Source organism: Rhea pennata, chromosome 16, assembly GCF_028389875.1.
Source record: "Rhea pennata isolate bPtePen1 chromosome 16, bPtePen1.pri, whole genome shotgun sequence".
In the NCBI taxonomy this organism is placed as follows: Eukaryota; Metazoa; Chordata; class Aves; order Rheiformes; family Rheidae; genus Rhea; species Rhea pennata.
Genome location: NC_084678.1, coordinates 18,189,991 through 18,210,757, shown reverse-complemented (window position 1 = coordinate 18,210,757; position 20,767 = coordinate 18,189,991). Strand labels below are relative to the sequence as shown.

At 74.6% G+C, this 20,767-nt stretch overlaps 3 protein-coding genes across 3 annotated transcripts; all 3 read right to left on the bottom strand.

Annotated features, from left to right (window-relative positions):
• Positions 1 to 5,140: 5,140 nt before the first annotated feature.
• Positions 5,141 to 9,351, bottom strand: LOC134147977 (NF-X1-type zinc finger protein NFXL1-like). Its single transcript, XM_062589575.1, has 13 exons — positions 9,087 to 9,351; positions 8,801 to 8,932; positions 8,543 to 8,644; positions 8,351 to 8,473; positions 7,753 to 7,896; positions 7,478 to 7,624; positions 7,252 to 7,401; positions 6,843 to 6,989; positions 6,644 to 6,763; positions 6,392 to 6,529; positions 5,958 to 6,092; positions 5,707 to 5,841; positions 5,141 to 5,352 (listed from the first exon to the last, which is right to left on the bottom strand). The coding sequence occupies exons 1-13, from the start codon at positions 9,349 to 9,351 to the stop codon at positions 5,141 to 5,143; spliced, it is 1,950 nt and encodes a 649-aa protein (XP_062445559.1).
• Positions 9,352 to 13,550: 4,199 nt separating this feature from the next.
• LOC134147976 (WAP four-disulfide core domain protein 3-like) lies at positions 13,551 to 15,413 on the bottom strand. The gene is made up of 6 exons (XM_062589574.1): positions 15,089 to 15,413; positions 14,819 to 14,959; positions 14,556 to 14,699; positions 14,063 to 14,203; positions 13,730 to 13,864; positions 13,551 to 13,582 (listed from the first exon to the last, which is right to left on the bottom strand). Exons 1-6 carry the CDS (start codon positions 15,411 to 15,413, stop codon positions 13,572 to 13,574), a joined length of 897 nt encoding a protein of 298 aa, XP_062445558.1. The 3' UTR covers positions 13,551 to 13,571.
• A 946-nt stretch (positions 15,414 to 16,359) lies between these two features.
• On the bottom strand, positions 16,360 to 19,557 carry LOC134147890 (WAP four-disulfide core domain protein 2-like). Its single transcript, XM_062589457.1, has 4 exons — positions 19,428 to 19,557; positions 17,640 to 17,774; positions 16,585 to 16,737; positions 16,360 to 16,483 (listed from the first exon to the last, which is right to left on the bottom strand). Exons 1-3 carry the CDS (start codon positions 19,513 to 19,515, stop codon positions 16,586 to 16,588), a joined length of 375 nt encoding a protein of 124 aa, XP_062445441.1. The 5' UTR covers positions 19,516 to 19,557; the 3' UTR covers positions 16,360 to 16,483; position 16,585.
• Between the last annotated feature and the right edge of the window lie 1,210 nt (positions 19,558 to 20,767).

Below are 20,767 nucleotides of genomic sequence, written 5' to 3'. Positions count from 1 at the left end.
AGCGATGCCGTGGCCCCGCCACCCCGGCCCCTGGCCCCGGCTCACCTGCGGACACCAGACGAGCCCAGAGGCAGAAGAGCCCCAGGAGCAGGAGCAGAGCCGCCAGCCTCATGGCGCGCGGGGCCGGCCGTGCCGTGCCGTGCCGTGCCGTGCCGTGGCTGCGTGCCCAGGCGCAGGCAGCGGCGTTAAATCCTCCCCGGACGGAGGTGGCTCCCAGTGACCCGTCCGTGCCCCAGCTCCCGGCACACTCCGTCCGAGCGTGACTCCCCCCGTCTCCTCCTCCCCACGGCAGCGGCAGCCAGGCGAGCTGCGCTGGGGCGCGCGACGGCTGGGGGTCCCGGAGCGGTGCGGGCCGCGGCGCTCGGCGCGGGCTCCGTGCAGCGTGCGCAGAGCTGTGCCGTGCCGCACCGTGCCGCGCCGCACCGCGGGGCCGGGAAGCGAGAAGCCGGGCGCCTGCGGCGCGGGGCTGGGCGCTGCCGCGGCGGTCCGAGGTTGCTGCCGTGTGGAGCGGCCCGTGGTGCCCTGGCAGGCGCCTGGGTATTGTTCTGCCTCCCGGCACCGTGGCTCGCTGCCGGGGGACGTCCTGTGACCCGACACGGTTCGCAGCCCTGTGCCGCCAGCACCCTCACTCCGTGGCTGCGGCTCAGCCCCGAAACGACGCTGGCCAGCCCGGTACGGCCGGTGCCTGCACGGCCCCGCGCGGGGATGCCGACACGGCCCCTCCGGCCGCCCCGCCATGCCGACGCGGCCCCTCCGGCCACCCCACCGTGCCGACGCGGCCCCCCCGGCAGCCCTGCCGTGCCGACACGGCCCCTCCGGCCGCCCCGCCATGCCGACGCGGCCCCTCCGGCCACCCCACCGTGCCGACGCGGCCCCCCCGGCAGCCCTGCCGTGCCGACGTGGCCCCTCCGGCAGCCCCGCCGTGCCGACGTGGCCCCTCCGGCCACCCTGCTGTGCCGACGCGGCCCCTCCGGCAGCCCCGCCGGCCCCAAAGTCTCCCCCGAGGCTGCGGCATGCGGGCGCTCCACAGACACACCGCGAGTGCTCCAGCGGCAGCGGCGGTCCCCGGAGCTGCTGTGCGGCCCGAGGGCTTCGCCGTGCCCAGCACCGCGTGGGGCTGCGGAGAGGCCTGCGGCAGGGCATGTCGCAAGCCGGGGCTTTCCCTGCTGCTCCCTTCCTGCAGCGCTGGTCCCCGGGAGAGGCAGGCGAGCGCCAGCACTGTCCGCCCAGCAAGCTGCATGCATGTGCGTGGGTGTGCACGTGTGTGCATGTATGCAATCCTAGCTGCCATCCAAACAGTCTGTGCACGTATGCAACCCTAGCTGCATGTGCGCACACGTGTGTGCAATGCAAGCCGCGCGTGTGGCACCAGCACCCATGTCAGCAGCCCGAGCCATGGGGACACGCTCCCATAGGTGTGTCCCTGCCTGGGCCAGATGGAGGCAGCACCGGGGCAGGAGAACTAGTCCCAGAAGCAGCCAGAGACATGAGAGCGGCAGCACCTGGGAGCTTCAGCTCTGCTGTGCCAGGGCATCCCGGCTCCCTGCTCCCCGCTGGGGCCGCCCCTGCCGCGGGGAGGCAGCGGGGACGGTCCCCTTGCGCCAGTGCCTTCCTGGATCTGGCGGGCCAGGCCACCTCGGTGCTCACTGCTGCCGAGGCCAGGCGGCGTTTGGCCTCGCTGGCTGCGCTTCCCCCGAGCTGCTGCCTGCTGCACACGTGGCTCATGCTGTGCACGTCTCGGACCGAGCGAGCTGGATGCGGCGTCACGACAGGGCAGGACGAGGGGTTTCACTTACACAGGTCTTCCCTGGTGTGTGCTTTTCTTCTATATGCAAAATTAGCTTTGGCCTTCCTGGAAAAACCCCCTAATCCGTGATGCTCCTTGCCCTGCGCGGCAGCGCCCGACCCGCATTCCTGTGCGGCGTCAGTCCTGTTTGGCGATGGCCTTATCACCCGTGCAGAGAACACAAGGACTATTCTGGAATACGATTTAACTGGTTACAGTAACCATCAGGGTAGATGAGATGCCATGGAGAGATATCGGGGGGGGGGGGGGGGGAATGCAGCCCAGTGGATTTTGGCTTGATGACCTTGCTTTCCTGCTAGGAGCAGGGCTGGGAGTTTCTGTCTGATGAGAGAGTTTCCTGGACAGCTCAGGGTTTGTGGGAGACGAGGGGAGGGCGGCCGCAGAGCTGCTGGCCCGGCTCCCGCCGCGGTCGTCGTGCCGGGCTCCCCTTCACCATCCGTGCAGACACGGGGTCCACCCCCGTCCCCGCGGGGTCTGCGCCTCGTGCCGGCCTGGCCCCACGGAGCTCTGCTGGCTGCCGTCGGCAGCTCGGGGGCCGACATCGGCGGTCTTTTGGCTCAGAGCGCGGGCCGGGGCAGGGCCGGGTGGGCTGCGAGGGCGCCCCGAGCGCTGGCCCTGGGCTCAGCCCCGTCCACGCTTGGCCACGACCCCGCGGTGCCGTGCCGTGGGGCAGCCCGTGGACGGAGAGGGCTGTGGGCCTCTCCCGGGGCGGCTCGCTGCGAACCCCAGCCCGGGTTCACGTTTCCTAGTCTCTCCCAGCAGAGCTTTCCTCTCCCTCCGCTTCCCCCTTGGGACAGTAATTACAGCAGTAATTACGCCGATAATTATTTGCATGGAATGGGAGCAGCTTAATCTCTTTCTCTCTCCTTTCAGCCGGTTTCGCCCCCGCCCGCCCACGCGTGGGGGCGGGACGCGGCGCGGCGGGACCGGCCGGCAGCCCGGGGCTGGGGCCGGGCCGGGCCGGGCACCGCCCAGAGGCCGCGGGGACGCGCGGAGACCCCACAGCAGGGCCCGGGGGCGGCGCCTGCGGGGGAACCGCGCTGCTCCGGGAGCCGGCGGGGCAGCGCGGCCCCGCAGCCCCCGCTCTCCCGGTGCCGAGCTCCGCGCCGAGCCGAGCCGTGTGGAGCTGAGCCGAGCCGCGCTCGGTACAGAGCTCCGTGCCGAGTCTATCCGAGCCGTGCAGAGCCGCGCCGAGCTCCATGCAGAGCTCCGTGCCGAGCCGAGCTCCGTGCCGAGCCGAGCCGTGCGGAGCCGAGCCGTGCGGAGTGCCGCGCCGCGCCGCGCCGAGCCCGGAGCGCCCGAGGGCCCCGCGCCTCCCCGTCCTACCGGTCCCCCCGGCTCCGGGAGCGCCGCGGCCGGCCGGGGTGCCGCGGCCGGCTCCTCCCGGTGGCCGCGGGGCCAGGCCCTGCCGGGGCGCGGCTCGCTGCCGCACGGCAGGAATTAGCCCGCTCCCTCCGCCCCGCCGGCGCGCCTTAAATCCCGGCCCGCCGCGCCGGGGGCGCAGACCGGCTCCCCGGCACCATGGAGCCGCGCGCCTTCCTCCACCTCCTCCTCCTCCTCCATCTCCACCTCCTCCTCCTCCCCCCGCTGCTGCTCGCCGTCCCCGCGCGGGCGGGGGGCCCGGGGCCGGGGCCCGGTGAGTGCCGGCGGCGCTGCCGGGCGCTGCCTGGGGCCGCGACGGCGCCCGCGGTCCCCCGCGGCCCCCGGGCGCCCCGGGCCTGAGCTGCTCTGTCCCGCAGAGAAGCCCGGGTACTGCTACCACCTCCCGGAGGCAGTGGCCGCGCCGGACGAGGACTGCAGCGCCTGCCGCCAGGACGCCTCGTGCTCCCGCTGCACCGGCGACTCCGCCTGCCCCGGTGCCACCAAGTGCTGCCCCAGCAAGTGCGGCTACACGTGCCAGGAGCCGGTGCTCGGTGAGGGCTCGGCGGGGCTGCGTGCCCAGCCCGGGGCGGCCGCCGGAAGGGTGAACCCGGCAGACGGGGACGGGGCTCCCCTGGGGCATCCCCGAGCTCCCGCCGCAGCCCCCGCAGGGCTGCGCTGCCCCGAGTGGGGCGCGTGGGCTCGTGCGCTGCCGTCCCCGGGGGCAGCTCCCCGCCGCACTTGGGGGTGCTGGGGACGCGGTTCCCCTGCGCCCCGGGACCGCGGGGTGCAGACCCGGCTGGGCGGGGAGGGGCCGGGAAGGGCTTGGTGGCACGTGGGACGAGGCGCGTGCGGCGCACCGACCCGCTCCGCTGGGCCCCGGGGCGTAAAACCGCCTCGCTGGGGAGCCCCTGTCCTCTCGCGTCTGCGGCTCACCTCAGCCCCTTGGGGCTTTGCAGACTTCTGCTACCTGCCCTCCGTGTGCGGGAACTGCAAGGCTCTCTTCGTCCGCTTCTTCTACAACGTGTCCAGCCGGCAGTGCGAGGAGTTCATTTACGGCGGCTGCGGCGGGAACAGGAACAACTTCGAGACCAAGAGGGAGTGTTTCCAGGCCTGCTCACACGCCGGTAACTAGCCGCATGCCGGCGGGGAGCCGACGGGATCGGCTCCCGGAGGCGCCAGCTGCGGAGGGGCCGTGGTGTCTCTCTGCGGCGAGCGGCGTGGGGAGGCCGCTCCCGGCTCTGCGGGCGCCGACGCTCGGCCCGGCCCCGCTCCTGATCCCCGTGACTTTCAGTTCCAGGTGCCCGATAGCCCTGGCTGGGGAGCGCTGCGGCCAGCCCGCCTGCCTGTGCACAGCCCTGGGTGCAGCCCCGCACACACCCTGTGCAGGCTCCGGCGCCCGCTCTCGCAGGGGTCCAGCCCCACGGGGCCCCTGGGCCCGCGCCGTGGGCGCTGCTGCACAGGGCAGGTGCCCTTCGCTGCGGGGCAGCCGCGCTGGGTGCCGCAGCTCGCCCGGGGCTGCTCGCCGGCCGCGCCGGGCAGGGCTGCTGCCTGTGGGCAGCGCGCGGCGGGCGGGCGCAATGCCAGCCCGGCTGCCCCCTCCTGCCCCCTCGTGCCCTGCTCGGAGAAGCCCGGCCCTTCCCCGTGGGCTCTGCAGCTGTCAATACAAGGACGGGTCCTCTGATGAGCAGGTCTGGCTCTTGTCCTTTCTGCCCGAGAAGGACAGGAGCAGGCAGAGGCCGACCCTCCGGGGCCGCGTGTCCTGGCCGGATCCCCTGGGGCTGGGCGGTGCGGGCACCCGCGGTCCCGCTGCCGTGCAGCCTGGCCGTGAGGGGCCCTGCGCTGGAGCTCCAGGTTTCGCACCCAGCTGCCTACATCAGTTTCCAGCCCAGCTGGCCCTGCCCGAGCTGCAGCCGTGACATGGCCGGGGCCTAAAGCAAGCTAACGGTGGAGAAAGAGCCCCAACCCCAACTGTCAGCCCCAACTCCCTGCTGACAGGCGTCCCTCTCCTCCGCCGCCCTCCCCTCCCGCCGGGAGCTGGCCGATGATGCCCTGTTGGGGCTGAGCCACGGGGCCGGTCCCATCCTGCCCCTCCGCACGGTGCTGCAGGCTCCCGTGGGGCACCCAGTGCTGCAGAGACGCGGAGGCCGCAGGAGACTGGCACACGCTCGCTTTATTGCTGCCGGCTGCGGGGAGGGGACGGGCCAGCGTCCCGCAGCCACGGCGGCTTCCTGGCGCTGCTGCTCTGCTGTCATGCAGCATCTGAAAACAAGGATGTGCCTTAGGGATCCGGGAGGCTGTGGGGGTGGAGGCCGGCAGGCACGGCGGCGCTGCGGGCGGCTGCGCAGGTTGGGCCCGGGCTCCGCTCGGCTCCGTGTGCCAGCGCCGGCCGGCGGCCGCGGGCCCTTCTTGCCCCGCAGGTGCCTCGCTGCGGGCAGCGCCGGGCGCGGGCTTGGCACCGGCGCTGCCAGCCCCCGCAGCAGCTCCCGAGCGTGGGCAACCGTGTGCGAGGGCAGCTCGGGCTCCGCGCACCGCCTTACCGCCCAGCGCCGGCGTGCACACGTGGCCGCAGCCGTTGCTGCAGCACTTCTGGTCCCAGGGACACTCCTCGTCGGAGCTGCACAGGTCCAGGCAGGTCCCGCGGCCCCAGGGCACAGGGCACGCTCCCACCGCCCCTGCAAGGCAGAGCGCCCAGCTGCCGGCACCGCGGCGCCCGGTGCAGCCCTGCGGCCCCGGCGTAGCCCCGCGATCCCGGGCACCGTGGGGCCGGGCTGGCAGAGCTGCGTCTCACCTCTGGGCACGTCCACGCAGACGCGGCTGCAGCCGGCGCCGGCACACCTCTGTCCCTGGGGACACTGCGTGTCGGCGCTGCACTCGTCCACGCACGGCCCGGCACCGTGCTGCGGCACGGCGGCGGTGTCACGCTCTGTGGGCAGGAGAGGAAAGTCGTGTGGCTGCTCTGAGCTGAGGCCATTCGTGCTCATCATTTTTGTGGCAGCAGGAAGGCCTGAAGGATGGCAGTAAATCCCAGTGCGAGCCAGGTGGGGACGGGGCAGCGTCGGGCACCCAGCGAGCTCCTGCAGCCCGACCCCCAGCTCCAGCGCCGAGCGGTCACAGCGCAGGGAGGCTGCGGTGCTGCTGCCGGCTCAGCGCAGAGGAAGCTCTAGGCTCTGTGCTGGGCTCGGCCCAGTTGGGAGCATCCCCGTCCCGGTGCGAGGGACTTGCCTTCAAGGGAGGCCGGCATGCACACATGGCCGCAGCCGTTGCTGCAGCACTTCTCGCCCCAGGGACACTCCTCGTCGAAGCTGCACAGGTCCAGGCAGGTCCCAGCATCCTGGGGGACGGGGCACACTCCCACCGCCCCTGCAAGGCAGAGCACCCGGCTGCCGGCACCGTGGCGCCTGGTGCAGCCCTGCGGCCTTGGGTGTCCCACGGCTGCGGGCACCGTGGGGCCGGGCCGGCAGAGCCGCATCTCACCTCCGGGCACGTCCTCGCAGACACGGCTGCAGCCGGCGCTGGCGCACCTCTGTCCCTGGGGACACTGCGCGTCGGCGCTGCACTCCTCCACGCACGGCCCGGCGGCCCCGTCCTGGCTCTCTGCCGGGCCCAGAGCCAGTGACCGCGCTGCCCTCGCGGGGCGCCGGCCCGCGGCCCGGCCGGGCCAGTGCTGCCCTACCTCTGAGCACGGCCACGCACTGCCAGCTGCAGCCCACGTCACAGCACTTCTCGCCTCGTGGGCAGATGCTGTCGTCCAGGCACTGGTTGTCGTGTCTGCCGCCCGGCTCCCGGCACGGCCTCGCCCGGGGGCACGTCCCGGGGTGCTCTGCCGGAGGGAGCGGGTGGGAGCACAGGCTCCCGCAGCGCCGGCCCCGGGCCAGGGCACCCAGCACTGCACTGTGCTGCACGCACTGCACTGTGCTGCACTGCACTGTGCTGCACTGCACTGTGCTATGCTGTACTGTGCTGCACTGCACTGCCCTGCACTGCGCTGTGCTGTGCTGCACTGCACTGCCCTGCACTGCGCTGTGCTGTGCCGCACTGAGCTGCACGCTGGCAGGAGCTGCGGCGCGGCCGCCCGGGCTCACCTCTCGCGGGGAGGATGCAGCGCATGGCGCAGCCAGCAAAGCAGCACTTCTCCTGCCTGGGGCAGTCCCGGTCGTGGACGCAGGCGTCCTCCTCCACACACGGCTCGGGCGTCTGCCGCGGCCTCATTTTCGGGCACTCGCCGGGTTTGTCTGCAAGGCAGCAGGGGCCGGCGTCTCCCAGGGCGGCCAGCGGCCCCGCGCCCGCAGCGCCCGCAGCGCCCCTTACCTCGCTCGGGGGCCAAGCACACGTGGCCGCACCTGCTGTCGCAGCACTTGTCGTGGCCCGGGCACTGCCGGTCCTCGGCGCACGAGGCCTTGCACGGGGGCGGGAGCGACGCTATCTCCTCGCTCAGGGGGCAGATTCCCGGTTTCTCTGGACGGCAGCAGGCAGGGGCTCGGCGGCTGCCGGTGCTCGGCAGGCGCCCGCGGCCTCCCGGCTCCCTGGGCGCTTTCCCGCGCTCCCCCTCGGTGGGGACGGGCGCCGGGGCGGCGCGGCCCTACCTCGGGCCGGGGGCAGGCACACGTAGTCGCAGCCGCGCAGGCAGCACTTCTGCTCCGCGGGGCACTCGCTGTCCCCTCGGCACCTGGCCACGCACTCGTAGCTGGAGTAGAGCCCGGGGCTGGCGGGGCAGAAGCCGGGCTTCTCTGCGGCGACACGGCACTGCGTGGCTGTGGGGGCCCGGGCCCCTCCATGGCACGGCACGGCACGGCACGGCACGGCAAATTGCAGCATGGCAGGGCATGGGGGAGCATGGCATAGCGCGGCATGGCATGGTGTGGCATGGCACAGCATGGCACGGCATGGTGCAGCATAGCACAGTGCAGCACAGCGCAGGACAGCATGGCACAGCATGGCATGGCACGTGCAGCACAGCGTGTCACTGTGCAGCACGGCAGCATGGTGCAGCATGGCACGGCACGGTGCAGCACAGCACGGCCTGGGTGCTGCACGCCTGACGCAGCACCAGTGCAGGACGCCTCAGCCCACGGCTGTCCCTGCTCCCCCCGCCCAGCTCCGCCACTGCGGCAGGACTGCGGGCAGCGCAGGCCCCAGCCCCCGGTGGCTCGGCGAGGTTTCGGCTCCCCGGCACATCCTCACCCTGGCTCCACGGGCTGCACTCCCAGGCGCACCAGGCGCCGCAGCACGTCTCTCCTCCGTCGCAGTCCTCGTCGCTCCGGCACCTCATCCTTCCAGGCCAGGCCGGCGCAGCCCTGGGGACCCCTGCGAGCAGCCCACAGAGGCATTAGCAAGGACCCAGCCCGGCTTCGGTGCCCGTCCGGCGGCACTTACCCTCCGTCCCGGCGGGGCACTCGGGGCTGCAGCGGTGCCGGCAGCACCTCTCGGCGCGTGGGCAGTCCTGGTCATGGCGGCAGCTCCTCTGCTGGTGCCGCTCTGCAACGCAGGCCGCGGCGGGGCTGGGCAGGCGCCTGCCTGCCGTGCACCCGGGGGCCCGGCGCGGCGCGACGCCGGGGCGCGCGGGGGCCGCCGTGCCGGGCTGCAGCTCCCCGGGCAGTTCCTCCCGCTGGGGCCGCCCCCGGCCTCCCTCACCTCGGCGGTGCACGTGGCACTCCCGGCTGCAGCGGTGCTGGCAGCACGCCTCGGCGCGGGGACAGTCCCGGTCGTGGTGGCATCGGCGCCAGTGGCGTGGCTCCGGGGCGGCGGGCACCGGGGCGACCTCCTCTGCACGGCACCGCGGCGATGGGCAGCAGGGCTGGGACCCTGCGGCTCCGCAGAGCCCCGGGGCCGGCATGCGGTCCTGCACCGGCCGGGTGCAAGCGAGAGGCTCTCTGTGCCAGCACCCACCGTGCTCGGGGCCGCCCCCGGGCTCCCTCACCTCGGCGGTGCACGTGGCACTCCCGGCTGCAGCGGTGCTGGCAGCACGCCTCGGCGCGGGGACAGTCCCGGTCGTGGTGGCATCGGCGCCGGTGCTGCGGCTCCCGGTGCTGCGGCTCCGCGGTGGCAGGGGCCGGGCTGGCTTCCTCCGCAACACGGAGCGGCGCCCGGGCCGTGGGTGCTGGCAGGGCGAGGTGAGATGCAGCCGGGTGGCCTTGCAGGGCGGTGGCCTCGCCGTCCCCACCGCGGCCCCGGGGCCTCGCCATCCCCTGCCCGCCCCGGCGCCTGCCGGAGCCGCGCTCTGCTGCTCCCCGGCCCGGCCCCCGCGTGTGCCGTGGGCCGAAGCAGGCGCCCCGGCGGTGCCGCGTCCCCAGGCAGCGTCGTGCTGCTGTCTGAGCAGCACCGTGCACGGGGCTGAGCAGCGCTCATGTCCCGCGGCCCCACGTGGGGCTGCCCCACCGGGGCTGCCGGGTGCAAGCCGGGCCAGAGCCCGGCCCTGGCCCCCCTGCGCCGCCCCCTCCGCCGGGCTCGCCGTGCTGCGGGGCGACGCAGGCCGGGCCGCAGGCCAGCGGGCAGCACTCGGCGCTGCCGGGGCAGTCGGCGTCCCGGGCGCAGGAGGCTCCGCAGGCGGCAGCGCTGCCCGCAGCGGGATCGGGGGGGCAGGCGCCGGGTTTCGCTGCGGGAGAGGCGGTGAGGGCGGGTCGGAGCCGCAGCCCGGTGCCGCCGGCTCTCCCGCCGGCTGTGCCGTGCCACGGCGGCCCCTCGCCGGCGGGGCATCCTGCGGGGCCGCGTGCCGCCTGCGGACGCCCGTGGCGTCACCGTGCCCCTGCCCGCGCGCGCTGCTCACCGGCCGGGGCCGCGGGCTGGCACGGGGGGCCGCAGCTGCCGTTGCAGCACCGCTGCGAGTCGGGGCAGTCGCTGTCGTCCCGGCACTGCCCGGGGCCGCCTGCGGAGCAGAGCTGGTGCAGGGCTTGTGGTTCCCGGGCGCCCGCCTGGTCGCGCACGTGGCCGCCGCGGGGCCCCATCTGCACCGCGCCGGGGCCCCGGAGAGCCCCGAGCAGCCGCCCCGCGCAGGGTCCCCGGCTCTGCCGCGCGGCACCGGCCCGCTCCCGGCGACGCCGGGGCTGTGCCCAGCACCCTGCCGGAGCCCTCACCGGGCAGCGGCTGCAGGCAGGCCGGGCCGCAGCCGAGGTGGCAGCATTTCTTGTTTCCCAGGCAATCCTTGTCCTCCAGGCACTGGAAGGAGCAGGGATAGAAGAGCCCCTCCGGGGCGGCCGCGGGGCAGACGCCGGGCTTCTCTGCAGCGCCGAGCGGCCGGGGGCGAAGCGGTGAGGCGGCCGCAGGAGGCGGCTGCGCCCTGGGGCTGCGCCCGCCGGGAAACCTGCCGCGGGCCGGGCCCCCCCTCCGGCCCCGGAGCCGCTTGCTGAGGGCGCTCCCGAGAGCCGGGGCCGCGCCGGGCACCGTGCCGGGCGCTGCCGTACCTTCCGCCGGGGGCGTGCAGCGCAGCCGGCACTCCCAGTGGCAGCACTTGTGCCCGCCGGGGCAGCTGGAGTCGTTGGCGCACAGCGGGGGCTCCGGACGGAGGCAGCGCGTGAAGTCCCGCGGGCAGGTCCCCGGCTTCTGGGGCCTCGCTGCGGCGGAGACGGGCGGTGAGCCCGACCGGAGACCGCGCGCCGGGGCTGCACAGGAGGCGCTGGGCCAAGCCCTGCCGCGCGTGCCCTGGCCGACAGCAACGCTGCGCTCCCAATCCCCGCCGTGTGCACCCCTTCTAGCTGCGTGCACCCCTTCCTGCTGCAGGCACTCCTTCCCTGCCAAGTGCACCCCTTCCCTGCCAAGTGCACCCCTTCCCGCTGCGTGCACCCCTTCCTCCTGCGTGCACCCCTTCCTGCCGCATGCACCCCTTCCTGCTGTGTGCACCCCTTCCTCCTGCATGCACCCCTTCCTCCTGCAGGCACCCCTTCCCGCTGCGTGCACCCCTTCCTCCTGCGTGCACCCCTTCCTGCCGCATGCACCCCTTCCTGCCGTGTGCACCCCTTCCTGCTGTGTGCACCCCTTCCTCCTGCATGCACCCCTTCCTCCTGCAGGCACCCCTTCCTGCCGCGTGCACCCTTCCTGCCGTGTGCACCCCTTCCTGCTGCAGGCACCCCTTCCTCCTGTGTGCACCCCTTCCTGCCACGTGCACCCCTTCCTCCTGCGGGCACCCCTTCCTGCCGTGTGCACCCCTTCCTCCTGCATGCACCCCTCCCCCCTGTGTGCACCCCTTCCTGCCACGTGCACCCCTTCCTCCTGCGGGCACCCCTTCCTCCTGTGTGCACCCCTTCCTCCTGCGGGCACCCCTTCCCTGCTGCCTCTCCTGCCCCCGGCACAGCTCCCCGGCAGGAGCTGCAGAGCCCCAGGGGCTGGCGCGAAGCAGCCGGCGGGGGCCCCCAGCCCGCGGCAGGTCCCTCTGCCCCTCATCACCCAGATGCCTCTGCTCCGCTTGACTTCGGCTCTGGGCCGCATCGTCAGGCGGTGGAAAACTGCCGCTGCTGTTTCCCAGCAGCGTCACGCAGCCGAGGCCGCAGCCCGTAAAGCAGCATTTCTGCTCCTCCGGGCACCCGCTGTCGTCGTCGCAGTCGCTGCGGCACGGCGCGAGGCTCAGCCCTGCTGCTGCCGGGCAGGCGCCGGCGGGGGCTGGGGAGCGGGGGCAGCGTGAGCGGCCGGCGGGTGCCGCGGGGCCGGCGTGGGGCCGGGGTCAGGCTGACCCGGCCTCGGCCGCGGGTCACGGCTCGGCCGATTGCAAAAGCGCGGTCGGAGGGCTGGAGCGCGGCGGCGGGCGCTGCCCTGGTGCGCCGGGCTGGGGGATTGCCGGGAGCTCGGCGAGGGGCTGCTGCTGCCCCGGGGCGGCTGGGCGCTCTCAGCGGTGCCGGCAGCAGAGCAGCCCAGCGGGGAAACGGCCCACCGCCGGTGCCACCCTGCCTCGGGGTCCTGCAGAGCCCCGGCCGGCCCGGCGGGCGCCAGAGCCGCGGCTCGGGCCCCGCGCCCTGCCCGTGCCGGGGGCGGCCGGCGTGGAGCCGGTGCCGGATCGGTGCCAGAGCGCCGTGCGCTCACGGTGCGTGCCCAGCGCCGGCGCTCCCTGCCCGGCCGCCCCTCGCCTCCCGCCCCGGGCGCCTGCGGCTCCGCTGAGTCACCCGGGAAACCCCGGCTTGGCCCGGGGCTCACGCGCCCTGTGCCGCTTCCTGCTGCGCGGGCAGCAGCGGTGCGTGCACGCGCCTCCCCGGCCGGCTCGCGGCGGCGGCGCCGCGCTGTTTGGGCTGCAAACAGAGGGGCTGCAGGGAGGGTTTCACTGCAAACAGCAGCTGCTGCGCTAGGACAAAGTGCCCCGAAGCGCCGGCGCCCGCACAGCCGGGCCCAGCCGGCTACTCACCGCCCGGCTCCGCCGCCGCCACGGCACCTCGCGCTGCCCCCAGGCCCAGGAGCCCCAGGAGGAGGAACCCGGCCGGCCCCATGGCGCAGCCCGGCGCAGAGCTGAGCCAGCCCTGGCTTTAAAGCCGCTGGGTGGAGGCACGGGGCGCTGGGTCCAGCCCCGCTGCTGCTCCAGCCCAACGGCGCAAGGACGGTTCCCAGAACCGCGGGCACTCTGCCACCCACCCCGCTTATCGCCGGCGGGGCCGCGCGCCGGGTCAGGGCGCCCGGCAGGGCCGGGGCGCGGAGGTGGGACGGATGCGGGGCCGGGGCGGGAGCAGCGCCTGCCGCGGGCCCCCCCCGCCTCCCTGCTCTCCCCGGGCTGGGCGCTTCGTCCGCCCCCACCTGGGACCTCTCTTCCAGGCAGATTTTCCGCTCTGGGACGCAAGCGAGCCCTCCTGCAGCGCAAAGCGCAGAGGAACCCTCCTGCGGCGCGAGCAGTCGGAGCGAGCTGCTTTCTGGCGCTGCTGTGCGGGGCTGCCCAGGCAGCAGCGCCGCGGCCCTGGGACCCGGCCGGCGGCCGCCCAGGAGCGGGAAGCTCTCCGAGCCCGGTGCCGCTGCCGAGCCGCGCACAGCCCGCTGCAGGGTGCCCGCGCAGTGCGGAGGGGCTGTGGCGCTGGTGGGCCGGCATGGACACCCCAGGGGCAGTCGCCGGCACGCTGACCGGGAACGGCGAGGTTGCCACGTGCCATTTTATTTGGTTTTAGCACTTCTGCGCAGCAGGAGGGGCGGCGCGCGGGCAGTGCGGGCAGCATGGGCGCAGCCAGGCTGGCTGCAGGCACCGTGCTGGTTGCGGTGCCCGCAGCACCGTCCGGTGCAGGGTGTGCGGGCCCTCGGCACGGCCAGGCGCTGCCGCGGCGTGCGGGACGAGGAAGGGTTGCAGCAGTGCCCGTGCCCCTGCCGGCCGTGCCGGCAGAGCCATCGTGCACCAGGGACTGGTGAGGACGGGAGAAGTCGGCCGGTGAGCCGCTCTGCTGCAGCGCAGCGGGGCAGGAAGCAGCCCCGAATTGGGAACTGCCGGCGCAGTGCGGCCTGGCTGCGGCTAGGTTGAGCCTGGAGGAGGAGGAGGAGCAGGAGGAGGTCAGCGGAGGAGGGCTGCCCCGTCCCACGGGGAGGCAGCCGCCAGCCCCGGGAGAGTGGCGAGCCGCAGGGTGCTGCGCGGGGCGCGCGCCGCTGCGCCGGGGCCGCCTCCGGCCTTACCCCGGAGCGGGGGGACGCACGCCCGGCCGCAGGGCAGCAGGCAGCACTTGCGGCCGGGGGGACAGTCCCTGTCCTGCAAGCACAGCGCCAGGCACCCGGCAGCTCCGGCGGCGGCGGGGCAGAGCCCGGGCCGCACTGGGCACATGCGGAGAGAGGGTTGGAGGGGTTGGGGCTGGGGGCTGCCCGTGCTGGCACGGCAGCACTGAGCCCCTCACCGGGGCATCCCGGGAGGCGCCGTGCAGCTCTGCACCCCGGTGCCGGGCGGCACGGCCCCCGCGGGGCTCGGCTGGCCGCGGGCCATGGGCCAGGCACAGGACGCGGCGGTGGCTTTACCCTCCATGGGCGGCTTGCAGATTCGGCCGCAGCCGGTGCCGCAGCACTTGGCGGTGCCGGGGCAGTCGCCGTCGGCGTGGCACAGCTCCGCGCAGGGTCCCAGGGAGCCACGCAGCAGCACGGGGCAGGTGCCGGGCTTGGCTGCAACGGAGCCGCCGGCAGCGTCAGCGCCCTGCACAGCCCAGCGCCCGCGGCGCGAGCGGCCCGGCACAACGGGACGGGGGCCACGGGGAGCCGTGCCCGCCGCCCGCCCGGGGGCTCCCCGCTCCTGCCCGGCACTGCGCCATCCGCAGCCCGGAGAGCTGCCGCCGTGGGCGCGCTCCGCTGGGCACGGCCACGGGGGCCGATCCGGCCGGGCGACACCGGGCATCACTGCGGAGGGGAGCGTGCACCGCACCGCGCCGTGCCGTGCCGCGATGCACCGCGCCACGCCGGGGCTCGGCCGGCCCCGGCCCTGGCCCTGCAGGGCCGCGGGGCGCGGGGAGGCCGGTACCTGTCTGCGGGGCGGCGCACGCCAGGCCGCAGCCGGAGAAGCAGCACTTCTGGGAGCCGGGGCAGCCGCGGTCGTCGGCGCAGCGGTTGGCGCAGGCGGCGCCGCTCCGCAGGGCGCGCTTCCTCGGGCAGAGGCCGGGCTTGGCTGCGAGCACAGAGGATTGGGGGCGGTGCGGTGCCCGCGGCGCCCCGGCCGGGTGCCGGCCCGGCGCTGCAGGGCTGCTCTGTGCGCCGAGCGCCGGGCTGCCCCGCGGGCCGCCCTACCTGGCTGGGCTCCCACGCAGCGGGTGCAGCAGCTGAGACTGCAGCACTTCTGCCCGGGGCCGCAGGCGGTGTCGTTGTGGCAGCTCGTCCCGCAGGTCTCGGCGCCAGCAGCGCTGGCGGCGGGGCAGTAGCCCGGGTGCGCTGCAGAGGGAGATGCTCGCTGCACCCCGTGGCCAGGCAGCAGCGCCCGGGCGGACCACGGCACCGGGCCCCAGCTCCCGGCCGGATCTCGCACAGGGCCCGGCACAGGGCCCGGCACGGCGGCGGCACCTGCAGCGGGGAGGAGGCAGGTCCTGCTCTGCCCGGTGTCGCAGCACTTCTCGGCGCCGGGGCAGCTGTGGTCGGAGAGGCAGTAGAGCCGGGAGGGCTGTGGGAGCCCAGCGCTCCCCACCGGGCACTCGCCCGCCTTGCCCGGTGCCGCGGTGGCGGCGGGGGGCCAGCGCCCGCGCAGGGCCCAGCGCCGCAGGGGCAGTGGCGGTGGTGGCAGCAGGGTGCCCATGGGGGCAGTGCCCTGGCCCCCAGCCCCCGGCGGCAGGGCCAGCATGGGGGGCAGCAGGGCCAGGAGTAGCAGGAAGAGCACACGCTCGCCGGGCATGGTGCTGCTGGAGGAGCCGGGGCACCGTGCTGAGCCGCACTGCGCTGCGCTGGCGGGGATATAAACCCTCCTGGGGGGGGGGGTCTGACCGTGCCGGCTGGTTCCCACGGCACAGCGCCGTGCCCGGGACGTGGGAGCTCCAGCACAAACAATCCGCCTCGGGGAGGCTCCCGGCAGCACCGGGCACGCGGCCCACCGCGAGCGCGTCCTCCGCAGCGCAGCCCTTTCCAGGTCACTGGTGACCCGCGCGGCTCCGGACGCGGCGTGGGGGCAGCACATGTGGGCTGCGAGGGTGCTGGGGTGCGTGGGAACAGGAGCCGGGCCAGGGCCCGAGGTGGGGCCGGAGCAGGGCCGAGGACCGGGGCACGGGCGGGACGCGGCCGGGCGCGCCGCAGTGCCGGTGCGAGCGGGCGCTGGGCGCTGGGCGCTGGGGAGTGGCGGGCCAGCCGCGGCGGGAGACCCGTGCAGGGGGCCAGCGGCAGGGCGTGCTTGCATGGCGATGCCAGCGGATGCGGCGTGCGGGGCTTCAGCGCGCCATCGGCTCCCGTTCGGGGACCTGCACGGCCCGGGCAGGGTGTGCGCGGGGCGGCGGCGGTGTGCGAGATGCCTGTGCAATAGCCCCCCCGTCCCCATCCCCGTCCCCATCCCCGTGCCGGGCCGTTGCAGAGCAGGGAGCAGCTCTGCTGCAGCACCTCGCTGCCCCTCCGTCCTCGGCACCGTGAGCTGCCGTGCCGGGGCAGCCCCGGGGGAACGCGGCCGAGGCGCGGGTGAGCGCTGCCACCCGCCGGCGTGCGGCCCGGGAGCTTCGTCCTGTAAAGACTTTCCCGATGCCCTGGCACAGTGCCCCATCTCCGGCAGCACTGGCAGTTGCTGCAGCAGGGGGGCCTGGCCAGGCGAGCGGCGGGAGGTGAGGGAGACGCGGCCACGAGGGTGCAGGGAGAGGCTGCTTTATTGGCGAGAGCACGGGGCTGCGGCGAGCGCCCGGGCAGGGAGCTGCAGCCGGCTCCACATGGCGTCTGGGCTGGGCCGGGCGAGCGCGGCAGCGGCGGCTTCTCCGGCGCTGGCGGTGCCTGCGGAGGGAGGAGAGCGCCGCGAGGGCCGTGAGCGGGACGGGGCGCCGGGGGCTCCCGAGCCAAGGGGTGCCCGGCAGCTCCGCGGGCGCCCGACTGACCTCAGTGGAGCGGAGTCACGCAGGAGACCTTGCCGCAGCCGTTCCTGCAGCACTTCAGGGCCCCGGAGCAGTTGGAGTCCGTCTTGCACTGGTTCAAGCAGAGCCCCAGCATGGGGATCCCCGGCTTCACGGGCGGGCAGGTGCCCGGCTTCTCTGCAAGGCGAAGGGACGCAGCGTGAGACCTGCCGGCCCGGCAGCAGCGGCCGGACCGGGTCCCGCGGCTGCACCGTGGCTCCCGGGCGGGCGGGCAGCTCTGCCGCCCCGCAGCGCTGCCCCCGCTGTGGGCACGGCCACGCTGCCGGCTGCCTCTGCCCCACAGAGCTCTCCCGGCCCCCCCGCCGCAGCCAGCTCGGGCTCCTGGCTCGTGCCCTTGGCTCAGGTGAGCTCCGTCCTGCACGGGGCGGCGGAGCCCAGTGCTGGTGCGCAGCCGCCTGTTTGCAGCTGGGGATCCCAGAACCCGCCGTGTCCACGCTGGCTCCTCTCCTGGGGGCCCGGCGCAGCGAGCGCAGTGCGGCGGGGCGGCCGCGTGGCCGGGCACGGGCGAAGGCGAGGAGCCCTTGGAGGTGGGAGGCTCTTCGCAAGCGCAGGGCCGGGAGCAGGACGGTGCCGGCGTCCACGGCCGCCGCTGCCTGCGGCGAGGCTGAGCGCAGCCCCGCTCGGGGCCGCGGAGCCATCGGGGCTGCTGGGCAGAGCAGGCGCCGGCTCTGCCCACGAGGCACCAAAACTCAGCAAAGTTCAGAGAAACGCCCATCACCGGCAGCAGCAGCACAGGACGAGTACGGCGAGAGGCTGCACTGTGCCGGGCACCAGCCCCGTGGGAACAGCGCGCGGCCGCCGCGGCGCTCGGCACGGCACAGTGAGGCTGTGTGCCAACCAGCCGCCCGCGGCTCGGGTGACTGTGGGCGCGGAGGAGCCAGCTGTGCCGCTGCGTTGCAGGGACACACGGGCCCCGGGAGCACCAGCAGCACCAGGGCCGCCCGTGCAGGCTGCCGTCACCCACGGAGCGCCCCGGCCGCCGTGCCGGGGCACCGGGGCCAGAGCAGGAGGGACGTTACCGTCGGGGTCCTGGCAGGCCCTGCCGCAGGCGGCCGGGCAGCACTTGCGGGTGCTCTCGCAGTCGCTGTCAGACTGGCACCCGAGGGTGCAGTTCGCCTCCTCCACCGCCGGGTCTGGGCACACGCCGGCTTTCGCTGAAACGCAAAGGCGCGCGGTGTGGGCGCGAGCGGGACCGCGGCGGCCGCTGGCCCCGGGAGGGCACGGCGGGCAGCCGGGCGGGCAGCGCTTCGGGCAGGGGCTCCCAGGCCCCGCTGCAGCCCTGGCAGGTCGACGCATGCCCAGCCGGTGGGCGACGCTTCCTGCAGCCCCACGGCCAGACACAGGGATGCTGCAGAGCCCCACGGCCGGACATGGGAATGGTGCAGAGCCTCAGGGCTGGACTCGGGGATGCTGCAGAGCCTCGGGGCCGGACATGGGGATGCTGCAAAGCCCCACGGCCGGACATGGGGATGCTGCAGAGCCTTGGGGCTGGACGTGGGAATGGTGCAGAGCCTCAGGGCTGGACTCGGGAATGGTGCAGAGCCTCGGGGCCGGACATGGGGATGCTGCAAAGCCCCACGGCCGGACATGGGGATGCTGCAGAGCCTTGGGGCTGGGCATGGGGATGGTGCAGAGCCTCAGGGCTGGACTCAGGGATGCTGCAGAGCCTCGGGGCCGGACATGGGGATGCTGCAGAGCCTTGGGGCTGGACGTGGGCATGCTGCAGAGCCTCAGAGCTGGACACAGGGATGCTGCAGAGCCTTGGGGCTGGACTTGGGAATGGTGCAGAGCCTTGGGGCTGGACTCGGGGATGCTGCAGAGCCTTGGAGCTGGACATGGGGATGGTGCAGAGCCTTGGGGCCGGACATGGGGATGCTGCAGAGCCTTGGGGCTGGACATGGGGATGCTGCAGAGCCTCAGGGCTGGACATGGGGATGCTGCAGAGCCCCACGGCCGGACATGGGGATGGTGCAGAGCCTCGGGGCTGGACTCGGGGATGCTGCAGAGCCTTGGGGCTGGACTTGGGGATGCTGCAGAGCCTTGGGGCTGGACATGGGGATGGTGCAGAGCCTTGGGGCCGGACATGGGGATGCTGCAGAGCCTCGGGGCTGGACTCGGGGATGCTGCAGAGCCTTGGGGCTGGACTTGGGGATGCTGCAGAGCCTTGGGGCTGGACATGGGGATGCTGCAGAGCCTTGGGGCTGGACTTGGGAATGGTGCAGAGCCTCAGGGCTGGACTTGGGGATGCTGCAGAGCCTCGGGGCCGGACATGGGGATGCTGCAGAGCCTTGGGGCTGGACGTGGGCATGCTGCAGAGCCTCAGAGCTGGACACAGGGATGCTGCTGGCTGCTAGAGTGCTGGTGTGGGGATGCTGCAGAGCCTCGGGGCCAGACCCGGGGATGCTGCAGAGCCTCAGGGCTGGGCATGGGGATGCTGCAGGGTTTTGGGGTGCTCGTGTGGGAATACTATGGAGTCTCAGGGCTGGACTCGGGGATGGTGCAGAGCCTTGGAGCTGGACATGGGGATGCTGCAGAGCCTTGGGGCTGGACATGGGGATGCTGCAGGGTGCTGGGGTGCTCGTGTGGGGATACTACGGAGCCTCAGGGCTGGACATGGGGATGCTGCAGAGCCTTGGGGCTGGGTGCGAGGATGCTGCAGGGTCCTGGGGCACCAGTGCAGCCAGGGGCTCCTGGGGCCATGCTGCAGCCACAGCCTGGCTGCTGGAGGCGGCTGCGCGGGGGCCGGGGCCAAGGCCGAGGCTGGGGCCGGGGCTGGGGCCGGGGTGAGGCCCCGAGCTCGTACTCACTGGTGTCATTCTGGGCAGATGCCGGCGGCAGCTCGGCCCAGAGCGCCAGGAGCCCCACGAGGACGAGCGTGCTGCTGGCCGGGAGCATGGTGCAGGGGCGCTGGTCTGAGCGGGGGCCGCCCGGCCGGGCTTTAAGCTCTTCGGCAGGTGGGGCCGGGCGGGCGGGAGGGGACTGCCTTCCGGGTGGCTCGCAAGGAAGCGGCGGGCCAGGCTCCCCCTTCGTGCCGTTGCACAATCCCCGAGTATCAGGTATCTGCTCGCTCCTGGCTGCCGACCAGGAAGTGGGAGCCTCGAGGAGCCCAGGCGTCTACGCAGAAAACTTGCCCGGCAGGAACAGCAGCCAAGGGCTGCCCGCGGCGCGCTGCGGCCGCTCCTGCGCGCCAGGAGCCCTCGCCCCGGCTGCCCGCCGGCGCGCGCCCCGGCACGGCGACGCTGCCGGGCGAGCGGGGCCTCGGCCGCCCTCCCGGGGCCGGGCAGCGCCGGCGCCCGGGCTGGCAGGGACCTGGGCACGCTGCCGCGGGCCACCAGCCATCCAAGCTGGACCCCGGTCCCCTGGCGCCGCTGCTTTCCAGGGTACGGCCTCCCCGCAGCCCCCGTGCCGGCCTCCGGCGTGCCTGGGTGCCCGGCGGCGCTCGGCAGTGCCGGCACGGGCTTTGTTTGCACAGTCCCAGCTCACCGAGCGGTCCAGATCACCCCACGCGGTGCCCTCTTCCCATCAGCATTTGCCGCTCTGCCAGCTCTTGTCTCATCCGCAGGTGTTATCGCCGGCGGGTTTAATTCCTCTGAGGCTGCTGACGACAGCCCAGCGCGGCACGGCTCAGCACGGGGAGCCCTGGGGACTGCTGGCCCTGGCCGGCGGCTCCCGCGCTCCCCGGTCGCGAGGCTTTGCCGCCTCTGCCGGTGCCCGCTGCCGGGCAGTGTAACCCCCCGAGGTGCAGCCGGCCGGGCGCGGAGCGGGGTGATCAGCAGCTGCGTGCCATCGCCCGCGCTCCCCTCCCCGGCACGGAGGGTTTACGCAGCAACGGGAGCTGGTGCTGGCCGAGGATGGCTCCGTGCTTCCTCGCTGCCGGCGGCGGGAAGCCGCCTGGCAGCCGGGAGGGGACCGTCCTGGCCGCGGTGCGGACGGCGGCGGCGGAGCGGCGCCGCTGCCTGCAGCCTCCTGCGGCTGGGCGCGGGGCGAGCATCGACGGGACCCCGGCCACGCGCCCGTGCCAGCGGACGGAGCCCGGCGAACGCCTCCTGAACCCGGGGCTGCTGCAGGGCCAGGAGCCCCGGGCAGCGCGGGATGCGGGATGCAGTGCGGGTCGTGCCGCGATGCGAGCTGTGCTGCCTGCGCCGCG